The sequence below is a fragment of the Gopherus flavomarginatus genome, chromosome 3, assembly GCF_025201925.1.
Source record: "Gopherus flavomarginatus isolate rGopFla2 chromosome 3, rGopFla2.mat.asm, whole genome shotgun sequence".
Classification (NCBI taxonomy): domain Eukaryota; kingdom Metazoa; phylum Chordata; order Testudines; family Testudinidae; genus Gopherus; species Gopherus flavomarginatus.
In genome coordinates, this window is record NC_066619.1 from 84,335,669 (window position 1) to 84,358,195 (window position 22,527).

A 22,527-nucleotide genomic window follows, 5' to 3' on the forward strand; every position below is an offset into this window, starting at 1 on the left:
CCAGAACTTTTGGTAGAGATCTCTAGCCAGGTGGCAGCCTGATGAGATGTCTTTTTGGGGGCTGGCCTCACAAAAAGGATCGCTGTATCATAGACGTATGAGTGAAGTTGCTGGTAATGGAAGCCAGATATGAATATGTGGAACTAAGGCTGAGCAGAACTATATGCAGAGGTAGGTGACTTCTAGTCAGGAAACAGATACATGGCAATAAAAAAATAAGAGGTGGGACACCCTGGGGGATTTTGAGAAGTCACTGGCAGGCAAGTTGCTCTTGATTGTTGTGTAGCAGTGCTAACCTATGTCCACGCTTACAGGTAGGTCATATTAATAGTTAATGAGAGAGGCTCAGTTGACTTGTGCCAATCAACATCTGTTACTACCACCAACACACAGAAATGTTTGGATTTTGGTGTGTGGATGGAGTCCAGTTAAAAGGCACACTTAAGCTCTACGTAGTGTTAACTCATTAGTGAAGCTCTTAGAGAGATTTTCCATGCGCTATAACTTCTTCCTCCACAATTGGAGTTTATATAAAGAAATTATTTCACTAATGAGGAGCATCAGTGTCTGTATTTTCAGAAATTCTTTACAAATAAAAGTATGTTTTTTTAATCCTTCTGGAACTAAACTTGTCTTCCATTTGCTACTCTTACTTTAACACTGTGTGGGAAGAACTAAACCACAGTGAACAATCAGGGAATCAGAATACATGGAAAAGTGTGTTTCCATCCAAATCTTCTGACTCATGCTTAAAATGCCAGTCTAAAGGGAGGAATTGGATATACTGCAAACTGCATTGTGGCACAAAAACAAAACAAAAAACAGTTATATGAAGGTCACACAGTTGGCAAAAGAGGATATAATACAAAGAGGGGAATGACCTACTTTAAGAAGCATGCATGCTTAAACATCGATGAGTCCTTGTGGCACTTTAGAGAGTAACAAATTTATTTGGGCACTCATTAGCACTGACCCCTCACTTGGTAAGGCAACTCCCATCTTTTCATGTGCTGTAAAATACATACTGCTTACCGTATTTTCCCATTCCATGCATCTGATGAAGTTGGTTATATCCCACGAAAGCTTATGCCCAGATAAATTTGTTAGTCTCTAAGGTGCCACATGGACTCCTCGTTTTTGTTGATATAGACTATCACAACTACTACTCTGAAACCATGCATGATTAGTTTCTCTTTTTTATAATTAAATTTTTATTTTTTAACTTTACACAAATCATTGAAAAATAAATCTTAAAGATTGTTATATCATAAAGATATAAGTCTAAGATTTCCAAAGGGGTCCGCACCTCCATTTGAAACTTTTTAAGGGTACACATAAAAAAAGATGGAAAACCACTGCACTATTTTACAGAATTTTGCTTTCATCAGAAAGCATTCAGCAGGGGCACTACTGATCAGATCTAAAAAGATACGCTCTAGCAAAGATATGGGCTTGATGCAAATTCTCTGGCCAGTGTTATTTATATAGGAGGACAGACTAAATGATCATAATGGTCACTTCTAGTCTTAAAATCTATAAAATTATGAATTTGCAATAGATCAAGGAAGGTAGCTCAGCTTTTTTCTCTATTTACCTAGAGAGATGTGGTTAGAAACCACTTCAAAAACAGCTATCTATAGTGATTTGATTGTAATTATTGATTTAAAGTGTCAGCAAGTGCTTGGCACTGTACAGGATGGTTTGTACCTACAGAGCTTACATTCTCATGGTCATATCCTTCAACTTGTTCCATGTGGCTGGAACTCTGCAACTGCCAGGGCTGGCGCAACCCATTAGGCAACCTAAGCAGTCACCTAGGGAACTAACATTTGGGGGGCGGCGACCGCGGCGGCTGGACCTTCCGCTGCCTCTGTCGGGGTGGGACCTTCCGCCGCCTACGGTGGCAAAAAAGCTGGTGGTGCTCCTGACAGCTGCATGGAACAAGTTACAAAATCAGGACCTAGAAGAAAGACAAAAGAGACAAAATGCATTAGGCAAGCCAGAGATCTGACTACAACTTGGTTACAAAACTGTTCTCCAGAATTAAAATCTATCTTTTAGTTTAATCATTCACATGAAAAAAAACAACATATTTCTAAATTAGTCAAAGTTTAGGAGAGAAGAGGAAAATCAGACATAGAAATGAGGTGTACTGTCAAAGGCTCTGTCTGTACTAGTGGAATAACACACTAAAAGCTGGTTCAAAAACATGTTAACATGGCATCGCTGGAGGGGAAGGATGGTTCAGCAGTCGGGACCCTACCCTTAGAACTTGGAAAACACAAGTTGAATTCCCAGTTCCACCACAAGTCCCCTGTGGGACCTTGGACAATTTACCTTGAATGGTATCTTGAAATGTGTTAACTACATATGCTAAAAAATCTGTTTCACTTAGTATTTAGCAATGACACTCAGAGAGCTTGTCTACACTACAAAATTAGGTCAACTTAAGTTAGGCCACTGCAGTCATTGAATCAGCTGTTGGCGTCCACACTAACCTCTTTCTGCTGGTATTGTGCATCCTCACCAGCACCACTTGCACTGACTGAAGCGGGTCATTGTGGGGCACTGATAGCTGTGCAAGGCCTACTGCTGCAGCCTCCCCACAGTGAGGGCTGACAGCCTGAGCCCAGTACAGGGCTCAATTTCACAGCAGGGAAATTTACATGCTTGTCAGTTTCATGGCTGCTATTATTTCTCATTTCCTCTCTGGCTGTCAGCCCTGGGGCTGAGAGGGCTACAGTTGTGAGCTGCAGGCAGGGCTGACAGCCAACAGGTGATGTAAGTAATTCAGTGTCTACATAGTGTGTTGCCCTAACTACATCAACTTGAGCACTATGCCTCTCACGCAGGTGGAGTTATTAAGTTGATGTAGTGAGTGACTTAAATCAGCCTGAGCACCATTGTAGTATAGATACTTACAGAGTTAGGTTGACATAAGTGGTCTTACATCGACTTAACTCTGTAGCGGGGACTAGGCTGGAGTTAGTTTCCCAGAGGTGAAGAAGAGCTCTGTGTAGCTCAAAAGCTTGTCTCTCTCACCAACAGAAGTTTTCATCTCACCTACCTTGTCTCTCTTAACGACCTTGGATAAGTCATTTAGCCCTCTAAAAAACCAGCAACAGAATATTTCGCTACCTATCAGGAGGAGCAGTGCTGCGAGGCTAACTCCATTAAGGATTATGAAGTGCATTGGTTGTTACTCATGAAAAAGTGCTCTACAAAATCTAGGTCCCACACTATGCCACATGACTGCAGGGGAGCTGGCTCTTGCTCTGTATGCAAGTGAGGAGGGGCAATGGTGGGGGCAGGGTCACCAGGGCATGGTCCCCGCTCACTGGCCCTGGGCTGCCGGGCACCCATCATTAGCTGGGTGCCTGGTGCCACAGAGGGCATGGCTGGAAGGATCCTGGCATGAGGGGAGCAGGGGCTCAGAGCGCGAGGCGTCTGAGGGGAGCGGGGAGGGGGGCCTCACGCTCCCACGATGAGCGTTACTTGCCTCGCGCTGCCTGGGGTCGCCCGTGGGAGGGAGGGTGTGAGCGAGCGGTGCGTGCCGTAGGGTCACGTGGTGTGTGTGAACGTGGGAGGAGGGGTGGCTCCGCGGCACGAAGCCGGGGCCGGCGCGGTGGGAAGCGGCAGCAGCATGGCGGCGTCTCTGGGCGGGCTGGGCCTCCTGCAGGGCACAGTCAGGTTGGCTGCGGCAGCTGCTGCTTCCTCGCCTCTCAGCCGGCCGGGCGCGCGGGGGCTGGTGCGGGGAGGGGCCGCTTGTTCTCCGACGGGGAGGGGCTACAGCTCGGAGGCGAAGGGGGAGGAGGAGTTGCGGGTCCGATACCTGGACGAGGAGAACCAAGGTAACGGCAGCGCGGGCCGGGGGAGGCTGCTCCGCCGAGAGCTGCGAGCCGCGGGTGCAGCTGCCCATCTCTGCGCGCTGGACTCTGCAGAGAGAGTCCCGGGACTAGTGTCACCCCCCCGCCCCCTTGGCTTGGTGCATCGGTGAGATGCGCTGGAGGCCCGCAGGGTCACCCTCCCGGCGCAGTGCTGGGATCTCGGGGCAGCTGATGCACGGGGCTGGCCCTTTAAATCCACAGGGGGCGGGGGGAAGAAGAGTGGCTGCTCCGCCTCCACATGCTGCCCATGCGCAGTGCTTCCTCAGGGGGCGCGTGGGTGGGCGATGGAGTAGGAGCAGCTGCCCTTTAGGCTGCCTGCCAGCCCCATCTGAACTAGCCTGTCTGTACTCCCACCCCTGCTACTCTGAATCAGGGCCCCCCATATGCCATGCCACGCGCCTACAGTAGTGGTGGTGGGGCACTTTATCATCCCCACCCTCTTCCTGGAGCGTTTGAGGAGTCTCAGGAGGTCTCACACCTGGGGAGCAGTGGAGATGGAAGTAGGGGTGTCTCTACACTGAGTGGTGGTTCTAGCCTGCTGTTCCCTTTTTTTGCTCCAGATGAAGCCATTTGCTGGAATAGGGTTGACAAAGTGCCCTAGAGCAGCAGGTCTTGTAGTTAGTTATATTGAGATTGGTGGTGCAATTTACACCTGTCACCAGTTGTTTCAAGCTTTCGGCAGGCTCAGGCAAACATTATACATGGGTTGTTTTTTCATGCTTTTCTTAACTATAAACATTAGATACATGTTTTCCTTAAATGAAAGCTAAGATTCTGACCTCATCACCAGAATTCAGGACTTGGGGCCCTAGGTATGGACCTATTGTTTCAATGGCTTAATCTGGCCGCTGATGTGCCTGCTCTCATCTTCCAATACCATGATGATCCTGCTGCAACAGTCCCCGTTTTGTAATCGGCTATAAAAGAGTTGAAATCTTTCAAATTTAAAAATTTCAGTGAAATTTTGAGTTATGTGGCAGAAAGGGGTAAAGATCTTGGCAAGAGTGTGTGAAATGTTTCCTGTTTAACCAGCTGTAAACAATATATAATAACTATACCTATGAAAGGTTATGATTTTAATATTGTGACAGTGCATTGCTGTAAGTACATTCTGTGCTGTGTTGGGAAACTCAGAATCCCCTCTTTTTTTAATGTTATAAAACACCCATCTTTAGTCTTGTGGGGTTGTGAAATATTTGACCTTAAATTGTTCACTGGCACATGATTGAGTTGTGCTTCAAATAGTGACTATTTGAGACTGCTCAGTGGCTGACAGTGTTAACAGAGTCCTGTACTTTCAGCAAAGTTGGATTACTGGTTAGAATGTGAGTCAGGTGATCAAGATACATGACCTTCAATTTATTCTTGAGTGCATGTGATATAGTATACTGTAGATTGCATTATACAGTGGGTTGGTGGAGACTTTCGGGGAAAGAAATCTGGGGGTAGAAAAGTAAAACATGGTAAGGCTACCACCATTCAGAGATCTAGGGGAATCCTTGCAATGGGGAGGGTGGTTATTTCCTGCTGAAGAGTGGTGGTGGCTTATTTTTTATTTTTAAATGGTTTCCTCTTTCCCAGCATATACCCATTCCTGTTAGTCAAAACAAAATAGAATGATAGAAATGTAGGATAGGAAGGGACCTCAGTATGTCATCTAGTCTAGTTCTTTTCACTGAGGCAGGACTGAATGTTATCTAGACCATCACTGACAGATGTTTGAAGGTTTTTAAGAACAGATTATCCAATGATGGAGATTCCACAACCTTCCTTAGTTAAGCATTGGAGCAAATTACTACTCTTACACTTAGGAAGCTCTTTCTAATGCCTAAATCTCCCTGGCTGCAATTTAAACCCATTACTTCTTGTCTGTCCTCAGTGGTTAAAGAGACCAATTTATTTTCCTCCTCTTTTACGTACTTGAAAACTTATCACATCCTCCCTCAGTCTTCTCTTCTCTAGACTGAACAAACCCAATTTTTTTCAATCTTTTCTCATAGGTCATGTTTTCTAGACCTTTAATCATTTTTGTCTCTTTCCTCTGGACTTTCTCCAATTTGTCCATATCTTTCCTGAAGTGTGGTGCCCAGAACTGGACATACTACTCTAAATCAGGCCTTGTAAGTGCTAAGTAAAATGTTTTCTCTTGTGTTTTGTTTACAGCACTTTAGCTAATACATCCCAGAATGTTGTTTGTTTTGTTTTGCAACACCATTACATCAATATATACTTCCAGCTTGACTGTGAACCATTGATAACTACTCTCTGGGTATGATTTCCCCACCAATTGTGCACCCACCATGTAGTAGGTCTTCTAGGCTATAATTCCTTAGTTTCCTTAGAGAAGGTCATGTGAAACATCATCCAAAACCTTTCTAAAGCAAAAAGATATCTCATCTAGTGCTCTCTACCCCTCCCCCCCAAGGTTTATTACCCTGTCAGCGAAAGGTTTTAGGTTGTTTTGACATGATTTGTTCTTAGTAAGTAAGTCAACATGGATTTTCCATCGTCTTTACTTCTAGGTGTTTACAAAATGGTTGGTTGATTATTTGTTTCATTATCTTTGTGGATACTGAAGTTAAGCTGACTGGTCCAGTTCCCCTTTTTATAGATATAGTCTTGTTCTGTTAGTAAAGAAGGGCAAGGTGTTTGTGATAGGGCCAAGAGAAGGACAGAGGCCATTAGCGGAAATCAGTGCTGTATCATATGTTACAATGCCAAGTGTTTCAGGAGTAGGAATCGTCAATAGGGAGAAAGTGACTATTGGACCAACATTATGAAAGAGAGGTTTTTATTAAGGGTACCCTGCTTTGAGTAAAGATAACTTCTAACTACAGGTAAGAATGATATCAGTGATACATTTTAGGCTTTTATTGTGCTTGTCTAGCAACTTCAGCTAATGTTTGTTATGTAGCAAGATATGTAAATGTGCTGTTGGGTTTGAAGATAAAACAATGTAGGTGTGAGAGGGTTATCAAATAGCATCCAGCTGGGATAGTGCTATGTCCTTAGGAACAGCAAGATTTCAGCAAACATCAGTGGATTTCTGTAGCATTCAGACCCTTGGGCCATGTCTAACTACAGGTGCTAGGGCTGCAGTGCTAATAGCTGTGTAGATGCTTCCTACAGGGATGGAATGGTTTTTTCCATCCTCATAGTTAATCCACCTCTCCAAATGGTGGTTGCATTCTTCCATCAACTTAGCCACATCTACACCAGGGGTTAGGCCAGCATAGCTACGGTATCCAGGGGTGTGGATTTTTAAGATCCCTGAGCTCCATAGCTACGTTGACCTAACTTTTAAGTGTGGACCAGGCCTTATACAGAAAAGTATTTTAAGTATTTAAAAAAAGTCATTTAAAAAAAACTGAAACATGAAAAATATGCCTTATAATTCAAAGATAACTTGAAACTCTATTGCAAGCTTCCAAAAAACAAAATCTCACCTTAAAACATACACTAAAGCTATGTCTTCACTACTGACTTCTGTCAGCATAACTATGTTTCTCAGGGGTGTGACAGCACATACGTCCCTAATACAGACACAGTTATACACCTCACCCCTGATATAACGCTGTCCTCGGGAGCCAAAAAATCTTACTGTGTTATAGGTGAAACAGTTATATCGAACTTGCTTTGATCTGCCGGAGTGCGCAGCCCCGCCCCCCCCGGAGCGCTGCTTTACCGCGTTATATCCAAATTCATGTTCTATTGGGTTGCATTATATCGAGGTAGAGGTGTACCAGTAAAAGCAGTTTTGCTGAGATAGTTTGTTTCAGTCACCTGCAAAGTGATGAGATGGTGCAGTTTGCCATCTGTGCAGGAAGTACAAGCTTTACCAATGTAGATACATCCACAGTAGGAGCGCTTTGCCAGTAATATACCTGTATGGGGAAAGTGCTCCCAGTGTAGATATGGGCTAAGCTTGAGTGAAATTATAAAGTACTATAAGTAGGAATTCAAATAGAATGGCTTTTGGAATTTTTTTCCACTTTTTAAATTTCTGTTAGAGTGCAGATCAGATTTCCTATCAAGTACTGTAGTAAGATGACTCCAGTGTAAAAAGTGATGTGGAGTTACAGTATGATCACACTATGAATAACAACCACACTGTATCATATGACCACTTTCCTCACAATTCTCTCTCTTATTCCAGCCTCATTCCAACACTCTTCCAATGGCCTGCTCTGTTTCTGCAAAATTTAAGCTTTCATTTAAAAATCAGGAAGTTGTTTCTACTCTTATGATTGCAGAGTTATGTTTCTACTCTTATGGTTGAATATGGTGGTGTGCAAATAATTACTTTTTAATATTCAGCCTTCTGGATATGAACCAGTCTTCTTAAGCGGGCAAATACCCTGGAATAACCCAAACAGGAAATGACTTGCCTTCTTCATGTCTAAGGCCCTACCAAATTCACAGTCCATTTTAGTCAATTTCATGGTAATGGAATTTAAAAATTGTAAATTTAATGATTTTAGCTATTTAAATCTGAAATTTCAGTGTTGTAATTGTAGGGGTCCTGACTCAAAAGAAGTTGTGGAGGGGCCGCAAGGTTCTTGCAGGGGTGGAGGGTGGTTGTGTTACTGCTACCCTTACTTCTGCACTGCTGTTGCTGGCAGTGCTCCCTTCAGAGCAGGGCAGTTGGAGAGAAGTGGCTGCTGGCTGGGAGCCCAGCTCTGAAGGTAGAGCTGCTGCTGGTAGCAGTGCAGAAGTAAGGTGGCATGATATGGTAGTGCCAGCCTTACTTCTGCGCTGCTGCTGACAGAGCGCTGCCTTCAGATCTGGGTTCCAGCCAACAGCCGCTGCTCTTCAGCTGCCCAGCTCTGAAGGCAGCGCAGAAGTAAGGGTGGCAATACCGTGACACCCCCTAAAATAACCTTGCAACCCCCTTGCAACTTCCTTTTGGGTCAGGGCCACCAATTTGAGAAATGCTGGTCTTTCCCAGTGAAATCTGTATGGTATAGGGCCCACAAAAGACCAGATTTCACAGGAGGAGACCAGATTTCATGATCCATGATACGTTTTTCATGGCCGTGAATTTGGTAGGGCCCTATTCATGTCCAAGAAATACTAATCCTGAAGTCTAATGATGATAAAGTCAACATTGCTATATACTTTACCAGCTCTTGACAAATCATCGAGCAAGACAAAAGATTTCTCTTATTCTCCACCAGTGCATGTGGGATGTGGAATGTGGCAGAGAAGCTGACTCCCTCCATTCCCCAGGCTCATTCCCTATGGTGTTTATGGACACTGCTGTATTACAACATTCACCATATGTTATTTTAATATGCAGAATTTAATTTTTTGGGCCCTGAAGTCAAGAAATCAAGTTTGTTTTGGCCATAACTGAAAAACAGGAAACAATTTTACCTTATTATGACTGTTATTGGGATATCACGATAGTGAGTCACTCAGTTACCCCTTGCCTCTATTGTACTTTGCTGAGCATCAACTCCCTAACATTGCCACTTTCATGAGTAGTCACTCTTGGCAGGTTTTACTATAGTTTTTTTCCCCCTTGTAGCTTAATAGTGTTGCCATATAGTGGTATGAAGGAAACCCGGTTATTTCTGCTCCTGTTATCTCACTTCCTTGAATTTTGACTGCAGATAAAATGGTTACATTGTATCCATATTGCCAATGGCTATAATCTTGTCAAATCTCCTAAAATAGTCAACATTTGATCTGATTGGTATTCGAGTAGGAGCTATTCAAGAGAGAAAAAAGGAGAAAGGATCATCTTGTGGTTAAACCACTGGACTGGGACTCAGGAGGACTATATTCAATTCCTGGTTTGCCACAGACATCCTATGCAACCTCAGGCAAATCATTTAACTTTTTGTACTTCAGACACCAATTTAATACATTCCTTATCTCATACTGCCACTATAAAGATAAACCTGAAAATTTATCTTCAGAGGTGATCTGATACTATGGTGATATGGCTATATTTAAAAATAAAAAAAGGAGTAGGGTGGAGAATCCATGGAAGAGTCCTCTGTACACCTGACTGCACTTTTTGTGCCTGTTATGTTAATCTTTTCACACATTTCTGATTACAATTCTCACACCACTTTTTCCATAAATAGGAAGGTTGAAAAGTTGGGTAGAGGGCTGTTGAGCATTTGTCACTTTTTTGAGTGGGGGAAGGAAGTGGTAGGGTTATGACTTGTTGTGAAACTGATGGGAATAGTAGGAGGAATTGGCTTATACACTTTTGTGTTTTTTCTCTTTAGGGATTTTCCCCTTGCAGAGAACTTCTTATATTTTGTGTTTAACAACTTTAATCCTTATGTCAGAACATTCTTAATTAAGGTGCTAACATGAATATTAATTTTCTCCCTAGTGTGTGTCTATCATGGTCAAAATGGACAATCAGTACAGTCAAAACTATTTCGTACTACCAATACACACAAAAAACCTTTGTAAGGTTCTGGACCATATTTGTCAACTCTTTCCTATACCTTTGTGCTAAGCAATGAAATTTACTATAGTACCTTGTTAATAACACATACTAGAACTAGAGTACACACATACCTGAAAAAAATCTCAAGTTTTTCTTGCTCTAGGGCTTCTCGGGCACTATGTGAAAAACTTATTATAAATGCACAAAAGGAAGAAAGAAGGTTGATGTGAACATCTTAGAGAATTTTCTGGTTCTATTGGTGTGGCTGTTGTCAGCGTTAACTACGTAGTTCCTAGCAAGATATATAAATCCAATGACAAGTATAGAAAAATACACGGGGAAAATTCAGCTGTCCACAAGAACTGTGGCTGCTTTATTGACGTGTGCATTACATGGCAGAGTAGAAGTGCTTCATTACAGCTATTTAGGGGATCTTTTTCAGTATTGTATTACTGAATTTAGAAAACAATGATCATCCTTATTTGGAGATAAAAAGTACATGTTTTACTTAAAAGGATATCACAAAGGTTGAAAAGGTCACACAGTTTCCTTAATTTTTTTTATAGTATCATCCAAATCCTTGAACCTTTCAATAACAAGAATTGCGGCATATGTCTAAATCTAAAATCAGAGCTCTAGGCCCACTCTGTTCACTACATGTACACACAGCTGTGTATGTTTTAATCTGTTCTCCTTAACCTCTAAGGTTAGGACAAGAAGCAATGGGATTAAATTGCAGTAAGGACGGTTTAGGTTGGACATTGGGGAAAAAGTTCCTAACTGTCAGGGTTGTTGAGCACTGGAATAAATTGCCAAGGGAGGTTGTGGAATCTCCATCATTGGAGATTTTTAAGAGCAGGTTAGACAAACACCTGTCAGGGATGGTCTAGATAATACTTAATCCTGCCATCAGTGTAGGAGACTGGACTTGATGACCTCTTGAGGTCACTTTCAGTCCTATGATTCTATGACCAAGCTGAGTATTTGTTTGAAATAATTTTGAAATAAAGAATATATTGGGATACGGCTAAGGAAAAGTGCTACATGCAAAGTACCTGTACCTCGCTGCTGGTGCGTTTATTGTTGTAACTAACATGAACCATGCTTTTTTGTGTGGTGACTGAGTTGTCAAGACCAAGAGGGTGCTATGCTAAATATGCATCTACACACGCATACCAAAAAAAAAAGTCAAAATTTTGGACCTGGCAGTGCCTTTGTGGGCTTTTTTTTTTAAATAAAAACTTTTTTTTTAAAATGCTTTATGAAGAAATATCTGAAGACTACATTTAAGTACCAAGATACATGCTTAATTGTTCAGGCAAATATTATGATTATTTGCTTTCGCAAATTTGGCCTAGTCAGGTTGCATGCACAGATGTGGTAATTTCATGTGTATCAGGTCATGGTTCTGAGTCTGTCCTTAAAGTGATTGTCCTTTCTAATGGCGATTGAAACACTCTGAAAAACGAAGCAAACTAACAAGAATATATTCAAAACAAGTCAGTCGAAATAATTACGTGTCAATTTTCTTACAGTCCTAACTTGATATCTGTTTGGAATCAAAATAACATGGACACAAGTATGTACTTAATACTTAATTATATTTTTAATATGACACTGATTCAAACTCTTCTTTTTTCCTCTAGGAATTGTGGTACTTGGATTAAACAGATCTCGTGCCAAAAATGCACTTAATAAAAATCTTATAAAAATGGTAAGGGGGAAAAACTAACAGCTTCTAATTTGAAGGCAATGTATTGGAATTAAATATTTTGAAAAAAAAAATTCCTCTTCCCCTTCTTTTTCTGTAGATGTCAAAAGCTGTGGATGCTCTGAAATCTGATAAGAAAGTACGAACTGTTATATTCCGAAGTGAAGTCCCTGGGATATTCTGTGCTGGTATGCAAACTTCATTTTACTGTGAAGTTGGATATTTGTAATCTAGCATTATAGTAGAAATGGCCCAGATTCCAAGGAAGCATTGTATCTTGTCACATTCATCTCTGTTGTAAGCAAAACCTCTTCATGTGATTTTCCTTGATTTTTAACAAGAAAGAAACATCTACTTCATTCTGTTTTCTTCTTTCTGCATCATAAAGAACACTTCACAATATGTAGTAGATTTTTTCAAAGTAATGGATAAATGCATTCTGTTGAACTCTTAAAAGACTTGCTTATATTCTGGAATGAGAGCCTAATATTGCTAAGTGGTTAATCGGACTGGTAGAGTATTAATGGTAAATAGAGAAGGATGCTTTCTTTACTTTCAACTTGGAGGTATAAAATCCATAAAAACAACTTGTGAAACTAGGCAAACAGTATGGCAGGGATCGGCAACCTTTGGCACATGGCCTGTCAGGGTAAACCCCTGGCGGGTCAGGCTGGTTTGTTTACCTGCAGTGTCTGCAGGTTCGGCTGATTGCAGCTCCCACTGGCTGCAGTTTGCCATCCCCAGCAAATGGGGGCTGCGGGGAGGGACGGCCAGTACACGCCTCAGCCTGCGCCGCTTCCCACGGCCCCCATTGGCCTGGGCTGGTGAACTGCAGTCAATGGGAGCTGTGATTGGCCGAACCTGCAGACACTGCAGGTAAACAAACCAGCCCGACCTGCCAGGGGCTTACCCTGACGGGCCACATGACAAAGGTTGCTGATCCCTGCATTATGGCATTAAAAACAGATAGCAAACTTTAACTGGCTGTTCCCTTAAATGTGGATAATTTTATTAAAGAATGTGATCCTGTGCCTTCACTGGTAATACATACAAATGCATTGTAATGTGTGGGATGGGTGATTGTGGTATATGAAGCCATTAGGTGGGATTGGTTACCAAATCAAAGTTTTCAAAAGCATATTTCTCTTAAGTAAAACATTTAAGTGGCTATCTTGATGGCTGTGATATGAGAAACATGAATTCCCAAATATCAGTTGTCTTACTCCCATAAAAAGCCTCAGATATGTTATTGAATTGTTGTACTGTGGCTTCAAGGACATCTGGTTCTATTCACTGTGCCAGTACCCCTTGTTGGCAAGTTTAGAGAGCTGCATTGGTCTCTGTCTTTGAATAGGCTTATTGCCTGTCCTCCTTGCTGGAAAAGTAGGTCAGTGATGACAATGGAGAGAGAACAGGAGAAAGTTTTTCTCAGAATAGTGAGACCACTATGGGTAACATTGATGTTGTGTTTGGGTCAGAACCAAGGAGAGGTGAGATCCACCAAGTTATTTCTTACACTTCATTCAAATCTCAGGTTTCTTATTTTGCAATGACTACAGGAAATGAGGCAATACTTTTGTATGTATATCTAACAGAACCATCATCATGTCTAAAAGGTGAGAAGCCCAAGTGATCTCGTTGTAAGCCTAATAAAGATAAGATTGGAGATATACCAGTCTCCTAGAACTGGAAGGGACCTCGAAAGGTCATCAAGTCCAGCCTGCAGCCTTCACTAGCAGGACCAAGTACTGATTTTTGCCACAGATCCCTAAGTGGCCCCCTCAAAGATTGAACTCACAACCCTGGGCTTAGCAGGCCAGTGCTCAAACCACTGAACTATCCCTCCCCATCCTTCTGTGATAAGTGAGGGGGGGGGGCTATAGCTCCCTTTGATAGACACCCAGCCAGCTAGCTAGCTGTAAAATCCCTCTTGCTAGCTGTTCTCTGCTTGCTTTACCTGTAAAGGGTTAACAAGCCCACAGGTAAAAGAAAAGAAGTGGGCACCTGACCAAAAGAGCCAGTGGGAAGCTTTCCATTTGTCTGTTCTCTGGGCTGCAAGGATGGAGCAGCAATGCTGTGTAAAGCTTGAACCAAGTATGAAAATTCATTTTCCATACCTAGAAGAAATTATTTGGATAGGGAATGTTTAGTTGGACACAATCAGGTTATTTTTTATTTTGGCTTGTGGATCTCCTTTGTGCTAACCCCTGATGCTTTCATTTGCTCGTAACCTTTAAGCTGAACCCCCCCAAAAGCTAGTTTGGATGCTTAATTTTGGGAATTTTCTTTTAAGATCTAGGAAAAAGCCTAAGTTCCAGATGTAATGTTTTCCTTTTTTGTTTTTAATAAAATTTACCTTTTTTAAGAACGGAATTTAATTTTTGGTGTCCTAAAAGGTTTGTGCCTGTTGTTTGATTAGCTGGTAGCTAATTTCCTTTGTGTGTGTGTGTGTGTGTGTGTGTGTGTGTGTGTGTGTGTGTGTGAGAGAGAGAGAGAGAGAGAAAGGGCTTGAGGGTACCCCACGGGGAGGAATTTCCAAGTGCTCCTTCCTGGGTTAAAAGGTTTTTTGCATTTGGGTGGTGGCAGCATTTACTAAGCCAAGACCAAGAGAAAAACTGCAACCTTGGGAGTGTAATACAAGCTTGGAGTGGCAAGTTTAACTTCTGTGCCAGGGAAGATAATGGAGCAGGTAATTAAAGAAATCATCTGCAAACACTTGGAAGGTGGTAAGATGATAGGGAATAGCCAGCATGGATTTGTAAAGAACAAATCGTGTCAAACTAATCTGATAGCATTCTTTGATAGGATAATGAGCCTTGTGGATAAGGGAGAAGCGGTGAATGTGATATACCTAGACTTTAGTAAGGCATTTGATATGGTCTCGCATGATATTCTTATAGATAAACTAGGCAAGTACAATTTAGATAGGGCTACTATAAGGTGGGTGCATAACTGGCTGGATAACCATACTCAGAGAGTAGTTATTAATGGCTCCCAATCCTGCTGGAAAGGTATAACAAGTGGGGTTCCGCAGGGGTCTGTTTTGGGACCGGCTCTGTTCAATATCTTCATCAACGATTTAGATGTTGGCATAGAAAGTACGCTTATTAAGTTTGCGGATGATAGCAAACTGGGAAGGATTGCAACTGCTTTGGAGGACAGGGTCAAAATTCAAAATGATCTGGACAAATTGGAGAAATGGTCTGAGGTAAACAGGATGAAGTTCAATAAAGATAAATGCAAAGTGCTCCACCTAGGAAGGAACAATCAGTTTCACACATACAGAATGGGAAGAGACTGTCTAGGAAGGAGTATGGCAGAAAGAGATCTAGGGGTCATAGTAGACCACAAGCTTAATATGAGTCAACAGTGTGATACTGTTGCAAAAAAAGCAAACGTGATTCTGGGATGAATTAACAGGTGTGTTGTAAACAAGACACGAGAAGTCATTCTTCCGCTTTACTCAACGCTGGTTAGGCCTCAACTGGAGTATTGTGTCCAGTTCTGGGCACCGCATTTCAAGACAGATGTGGAGAAATTGGAGAGGGTCCAGAGAAGAGCAACAAGAATGACTAAAGGTCTTGAGAACATGACCTATGAAGGAAGGCTGAAGGAATTGGGTTTGTTTAGTTTGGAAAAGAGAAGACTGAGAGGGGACATGATAGCAGTTTTCAGGTATCTAAAAGGGTGTCATCAGGAGGAGGGAGAAAACTTGTTCACCTTAGCCTCCAATGATAGAACAAGAAGCAATGGGCTTAAACTGCAGCAAGGGAGATTTAGGTTGAACATTAGGAAAAAGTTCCTAACTGTCAGGGTAGTTAAACACTGGAATAGATTGCCTAGGGAAGTTGTGGAATCTCCATCTCTGGAGATATTTAAGAGTAGGTTAGATAAATGTCTATTAGGGATGGTCTAGACAGTATTTGGTCCTGCCATGAGGGCAGGGGACTGGACTCGATGACCTCTCGAGGTCCCTTCCAGTCCTAGAGTCTATGAGTATTAATTTTTAAAATCTTTGCGGTCCCCCACTTCTGCACTCGGAGTAACAGAGTGAGGGTTCAGCTATGACATGCTGGCAGAGCGATAGGATAGTTTTGAACCAGAAGCATGGACCTCAGGATTTTAAAAGGACACATTTTTCCTTCTGGCTGCTTGAAAAGCTAGGGAGGTTTTTTCCTTCTTTTCTTTCTTTTCTGCCTGAGGGGGATCAGGCACACCAAAGAAGCCAGGGAGTCAAACAGGCAGTTTGTTTGTTTGTTTGTTTATTTATTTATTTTCTTTTCTAGCTTCATGGCAACTAAATAGTTAGGCTCAGAGTAGGGCAGCGTGTGCATGAGGTTGAGGTCAGGCACCGAAACCTTATTAAAAACAGTCTTCCCAAAGTGGCACGCCATAGAGAAATCAGGTGCAGATCAAGCCCAGACATTCAGCTCCATGATGGAAATGAAGGGAGGGGATGGGGGACCGGGAACTTCCCAGGAGGGAAGGGTCAGCCCTCCCCCAACCAAGATCCAGGTGCCAAGCTGGAGGGATGCCTTTAACCCACACTGGGTTCTGACTGCGGAAGACAGGGATTTCTTCCTACAGATGATGCATTTGGAAGTGGAGGACAAAAGAGAGGCAAAGTGCTTGGAGTCGGAAGTAGAGGAGAGGAGACAGGCAAAGCGCTTGGAGGTGGAGATAGAGCTGAAGTGCTTAGAACTGGAAAGGGTTAAGTTGAGTCCAGCAGGTAATCCTAACAGTCCTTCTCCAGGTACTGCTCCCCATTCCAAGAAATTCCCCACATACAAGGTAGGCGATGTATAAGAGGCCTTCTTAGAACATTTTGAAAGGGCCTGCCTTGGGTACAGCACCCCTATAGACCAGTATATGGTGGAGCTGAGGCCGCAGCTCCGTGGACCCTTAGCAGAGGTGGCAGCTAAAATGCCTAAAGAACACACACAAGAGTATGAACTTTTTAAACAAAAGGCCAGAATTAGCATGGGGCTAACACCTGAGTATGCCCGCTGGTGGGTCAGAGCCCTAAGGTGGAAACCAGACATGGCGTTTTCCTGATATGCCTACCACATTACAAAAATTTGGGATGCCTGGATATCAGGAGCAAGTGTTGACTCTCTGGAAGATCTGTCTCTCCTAATGCAAATGGAGCAGTTCTTAGAAGGTGTTCCTGAGGAAATTGAAAGGTACAACGTGGATGGAAAGCCCAAAACTGTAATCGAGGCGGGGGGAGATCGGAACCAAATGAGTGGAGGTGGTGGAGAAGAAGAAAGTAGCAGTTGGAGTGGATATCAGAAGGGGTCAGCCCAAAGCCCCACCTCACAAGGGGGAGCAGTCCACACAGCCAGGGAGACCCCAGATGCCCTCTTGTCCAACCACCCACCTCACCCCAGCCCACAGTCAGCTGGGCGATGCTTTAAGTGTAATGAGCTGGGGTATGTGAAGGCCAAGTGCCCCAAGAGCACCAGCCGACTACAACTCATCACCCCGAAGTCCCACCAAGAGCCTTCAGGCCCAGATGTCTCACAAATACCCCCAGGGCGAAGGGAAACTCTGAATGTGGGTGGGAGGAAGATTACTGCATGGAGAGACACTGGAGCACAGGTGTCAGCTATCCACCAATCCCTGGTGGACCCCAAATTCATCGACCCAGAGGCCCAAGTGGTGGTGCAACCCTTTAAGGCCAACTTTTTTAATTTGCCTACAGCCAGGTTGCCTGTCCAGTACGAGGGCTGGTCAGGAATATGGACTTTTGCAGTCTATGACGATTATCCCATTCCCATGCTACTGGGAAAAGACTTAGCCAACCATATCAACGGAAACAATCCCATCACCTGCATTGCTTCCAGTGGGACCAAGCCCAAGTCCACAACCCAGCGAGAAACTGTCTCCAGTATCAAGGGTGAAAGGGATTGAGGGTACTCCACAAGGAAGAATTCCCAAGTGCTCCTTCCTGGGTTAAAAGGTTGGGTTTTTTGCATTTGGGTATTGGCATGTTTACCAAGCCAAGAGAAAAGCTATAACCTTGGGAGTGTAATATAAGCCTGGAGTGGCAAGTATCATCATCACTCACTTCCATCTCCTTATACTGTTACCTCCCACTAACTGCATGAAGTGTAAAATTAGATTGTAAGCTCATTAGGGCAGGGATCATGTTTTTCTATAAAGTGTGTAGCACGTCCTCAGGTGCTATAAAATATCTGCAGAGAAGCACTGCTTATATTTCTGGAGGAGGGGCTGTATGTGTATAGATTGTGAGCATTTTACCTGTAAAACAAAAATGAAATCTACATTTAAAAGAATGCTTAAACATGAGTCCTGAAATCTGTGTATTATAGTAATAAAATCCTGTTGATCAATACCTAAATTGCTACTGCTTATTTTATATTAGTGTATATAATGCACCAATAGGAATGTCTTAACTCAGTTTTTAAAACTACATAGAACAGTCCTAAGTCTATGCTGATATGTCAATAATCTCAGAAATATGGTGACTCTTCCTTGCTTCTCTTTCACCCCCCCTCCCCCACAAAAACACCCAAAGTTAAAATAATGGAAACTCAAATTTTCAGGAAAACCATTGGTAAGTTATTGGTGTCCTCAAGGGCTAACAAATTTGGGCTAGGGTGGGAGCTTAGATTCTAATATTTAAGAGATGTCCTTTCCCTAGCCATGCAAATAATGACATTGTCAGCTGATTTGTCCCCCTTAATTTTGACTGCCGGATAAGAATGTTTATAAGGAGGTATCGTCTCACTCTCGCTCACTCTCTTTGAAATAGAGCCCCCAAACCAAAAGGAGTTAGAGGTGATAAATCTAAAATCGCCCTTAAAACTACTTGGAAAGTAAATAGAGTTATGTTACTCAAATTACGTATATCCATATGAGATGCATTACTAAGGCAGCAGGCACATCCTGCAGTAGCTAAAAATTGGTAGCTTTAAGGGTAACATCAAGTAAATGGCATTGCATATAATCCAGTATGCAGGTGAGAAAGGTACAAAGAACTGTTTCAAGGCTTACTTCTCAGAGAAAAGATCTTGTGATATGAGATAGGTGAAGGTGGGGAAAATAGACTGCCTGGGCCATTGTTGCTATCTGGACTTACAGAAGTTGCTAAAGATCCAGTAATAACCATCATTTCCAAACTTGAGTGATGTAATGGGGGGGGGGGGGGTTTGATTATATACACCAGTAATTTTGTTTGTCTTTAGGTTTGTTAGGACCTGGGGTCTACACTTATTCATGATTCATGTTAACTCCCTTGGTTCTATTCAGTAGCTTAGGATAGAGCAGGGATCTCAAACTCAAATCACCATGAGGTCCACATGAGAACTAGTACATTGGCCCGAGGGCCACATCACTGACATCTTTTCATACAAAGATACAAAAGCCCCACCCGGACCTGCCCCACTCCACCCCTTCCATGAGGCCCTGCCCCTGTCCTGCCTCTTCCCAGCCCCTATTCCAACCTCTTCCCAAATCCCCACCCCGGCCCCGCCTCTTCTCAGCCTCCTCCCCTGAGCATGCAACATCCTCGTTCCTCCCCCTTCCCTCCTGAAAAGTCCTAAGTGCCGCCAAACAGCTGTTTGGTGGTGGGAAGCGCTGGGAGATAGGCAGAGGAGCAGGGAAGCGGCTTGCTCAGGGGACGGGGGGTGAGGGGAGCAATGACAGGCTGCAGGAAATAGCTCTGTGGGCCATGTGTTTGAGACCCCTGGGATAGAGATTATCTCAGACGTCATTTTTATTATAGATGGGACTGACAGCACAGCCTATTAAAATTGCAACACTTCCCATTCTAACACCCTATTTTCAGATGCTTATAACTTTACCAAATTGTAATTGGGTGTCTGCCTCAAGTTGGATTACTTTTTTAAAAATTTCAGTGAAAGCTGTTCAGCTATTTCTGAGAACAAGGCTAGAGGAAAAATGTTTACCCATTAAAAAAAAATTTTGGTGACCTTTTTTCTGAAAAAGCTTGCCCTCCCCCCATGCCTTGGAGTAGGGACTTGAAACCTCGCTGGGGAGTGGATTTTTGAATCAGAAATGTGCTTTTTGGCACATCCCCCATGCAAATTGGCTCAGATTTTGCCCAGTTATTTTGGTCTTTGGAAAATGTCAGTTTGCACATGTTCAGACTTGCTAGACCTTCTGGGTTAAATTCCCTGAAGTTCCATCCATGTTGGGCATGCTTCAGCCCAGATTGAGCAGAACTTTCCCTACAGTTGTAGCTCTGGGCTGTGTCATGTCTGGATCCAGGCACCTGAATTGAGAGCAGGTATGTCTCCTGTGCTTTCAGTGGCATCCCACCCGTCCCTTTGGGCCCAGACAATGTGGAAGAGGAAGCTACTTGATTCAAATGTAGAGGGGACAAGAGCCAGACCTGGGGGAGGGAAACTGGAGGCAGGGTGGTGGTGGCAAGACTGGGACTAGCCAAGCAAGGAGACTGGGAGCCAGGGTTGAAAAGAGGCAATAGTAGGATTAGGAGCCAGTGGGACTGGGGAATATGGGAAGGAGTGGCAACAATGCTGGTGGGGAGGGACTGTCTGGGCAAAGAAACAGGACAAGGAGCTAGTGGGTTGAGTGGGGGACAGAGATGCAGAGAGATGAAGGTAGGACTTTTGGGCAAGGAGATGGGATGAAAAGCCTGTGTGGAAACTGGGACTGGGAAGGAGGGGAGCGATAGGACTGGGATGGGGTTGGTTGGAGGGGACTGGGCAGAAGTGGTTATGAGTGTGGGAATTGGGCAGAAGAGTTCGTGCTCACTAGAGCACACTTCTTTCCAGAGCCTGGAGTGGGACCCAAGATTCCTTGCCATTCCTCTGCTTTCAGCAAATATCTGTGAAATCCGCTGACAAAATGTCCAATCCCCCTCTTGTGCTGGTCCACATAGAGGATGCATATTTACTGCTGCTATCACTTACTCTGTTAGCTCAGGTTGCAAAGGTCTCTGGTGTGGATCTAAAGGGTCCAGGCCTGCTGATAATCCACATGGGTGTCTGCCTGCGACAAGGTGGAATTCCCGTTTTTCAGTTTGCTCTTTTTTTAAAAACCTGGAAAATTACACAGAAACTAAATTAAAATATCAATATTAAGGTTGAATAGTCAAGCATTGGAAAGTTAGGAAATACCAGAAAGTTGCCTGTGCAACTTTAATTGGGCCCTTTTATGCATATGCATTATGATAGTTTCAGCACACAATGGATGGTACTCACTTAATGAACAGCTATTAATATTTTGTTTTTTGTTTTCTACTCATTTTTCAAAGCATAGCCCATATGTTATCTAGTGCAACTGTTCAAACCCTGCTTGGAAGACAGAATTATTAATTTCCTTCTGTTTTTTTCTGTGGCACTCATCATTATAGTATCTGAATGTTTCACAAGCATTCATTTTACTTTCACACTATCTCTGAGAGGTGGGGCAGTAACGGCATTATCTCCATTTTACTGACGGAACTGAGCACTGAGAGATTAAGGTTAAAAAAAAAACCCCACTAATTTTGAGTGCCCATTTTGAGATGCCCAAGAGCTTGTTTTTCAGAAGATTTAGCACTATGTGTTCAAAACACAGTTCCCATTAACTTGAGTTGCAGCTGTGAGTGCTCAGCACTTCTATAAATCCGACTTCAGTCTCTCAAGTCAGGGACCTAGAAAATGACCACCTCTCAATAGTATGGCTTGAGTGACTTGCTTAGCATTATAGGAACCCTATGGCAGATTCAGGAATAGAATCCAGTTCTTGAGGACAGCATTCAACTACTTTAATAATGAGACCCTTCTTTCTCTTCCTGCAATCACCTGCCACATTCACTATATACCTTTCAACTTCTGCAACAAGTAAAACAAGGGTCCTACAGACAACAGCTTTCTTCACTACACAGCTCTGATTCATATTAAGAGCAGGTTCCTGTTGGGCATTGAAAGAGGCAGGGATTCTGTAGAGAAAGTATATGATTGTGTAATTAAATACTGGATCATAATGCATATGCACAAGGAGGGAAAATTAAGGTTATCCAAGTAACCTTAATTCTGCCATTTCCAAATTTCAGTGCTTAAATTTGTAACCTTAATACTTTGTTTTGTAATACTATTTATATATAGGGTTGGAAGGATTAGATTTTTATTAGTAAATGTCAGTTTCACTGTACACACAAATGGATGAAAAGTGTATCCATTGATGATAATTGAATTTACAGAAAGGCAAAGTAAGAAAAGTACTGTATAAGAGCGTATTATAATTTGATTTAAGGCTATTTACTTTGTATATATGACGTGATGTTGACAATTTGTGTTTTGGCGATTATAAAGCTTTATCTTTGTGAATCTCAGTATCTACTGCCATTACATAAGTCTGACCCCCCCATAATTACCCCAACTGAAAATTTAAATCAAAATAAATAAATCCCATAATTTTGCACAATAGTGAACTTAAATTGATTTAAAAAAATCTTAAAAATAAACATTGCTGTGAAAATGATATAAAAATTGAATTCTTCCAAGCCTAATTATGTAGATTGA

General features: G+C 42.7%; 1 protein-coding gene and 1 long non-coding RNA gene across 4 annotated transcripts in view; one reads left to right on the top strand and one right to left on the bottom strand.

Annotated features, from left to right (window-relative positions):
• Positions 1–1,183: 1,183 nt before the first annotated feature.
• On the bottom strand, positions 1,184–4,083 carry LOC127047614 (uncharacterized). Its single transcript, XR_007773408.1, has 2 exons — positions 3,833–4,083; positions 1,184–1,960 (listed from the first exon to the last, which is right to left on the bottom strand). It is a non-coding gene; the product is annotated as an uncharacterized LOC127047614 (long non-coding RNA).
• The window catches only part of AUH (AU RNA binding methylglutaconyl-CoA hydratase), a 187,848-nt gene continuing 168,824 nt past the window's right edge, over positions 3,504–22,527 (top strand). For 2 of the 3 annotated variants that reach the window (XM_050945940.1, XM_050945941.1), the window contains exons 1-3: positions 3,504–3,851; positions 11,946–12,013; positions 12,111–12,198. In XM_050945940.1, the coding sequence (XP_050801897.1) occupies positions 3,644–3,851; positions 11,946–12,013; positions 12,111–12,198 (364 nt within the window). In that variant the 5' untranslated portion in view covers positions 3,504–3,643. The remainder of the gene's footprint in view (positions 3,852–11,945; positions 12,014–12,110; positions 12,199–22,527) is intronic. The other variant, XM_050945942.1, reaches the window with a different exon arrangement.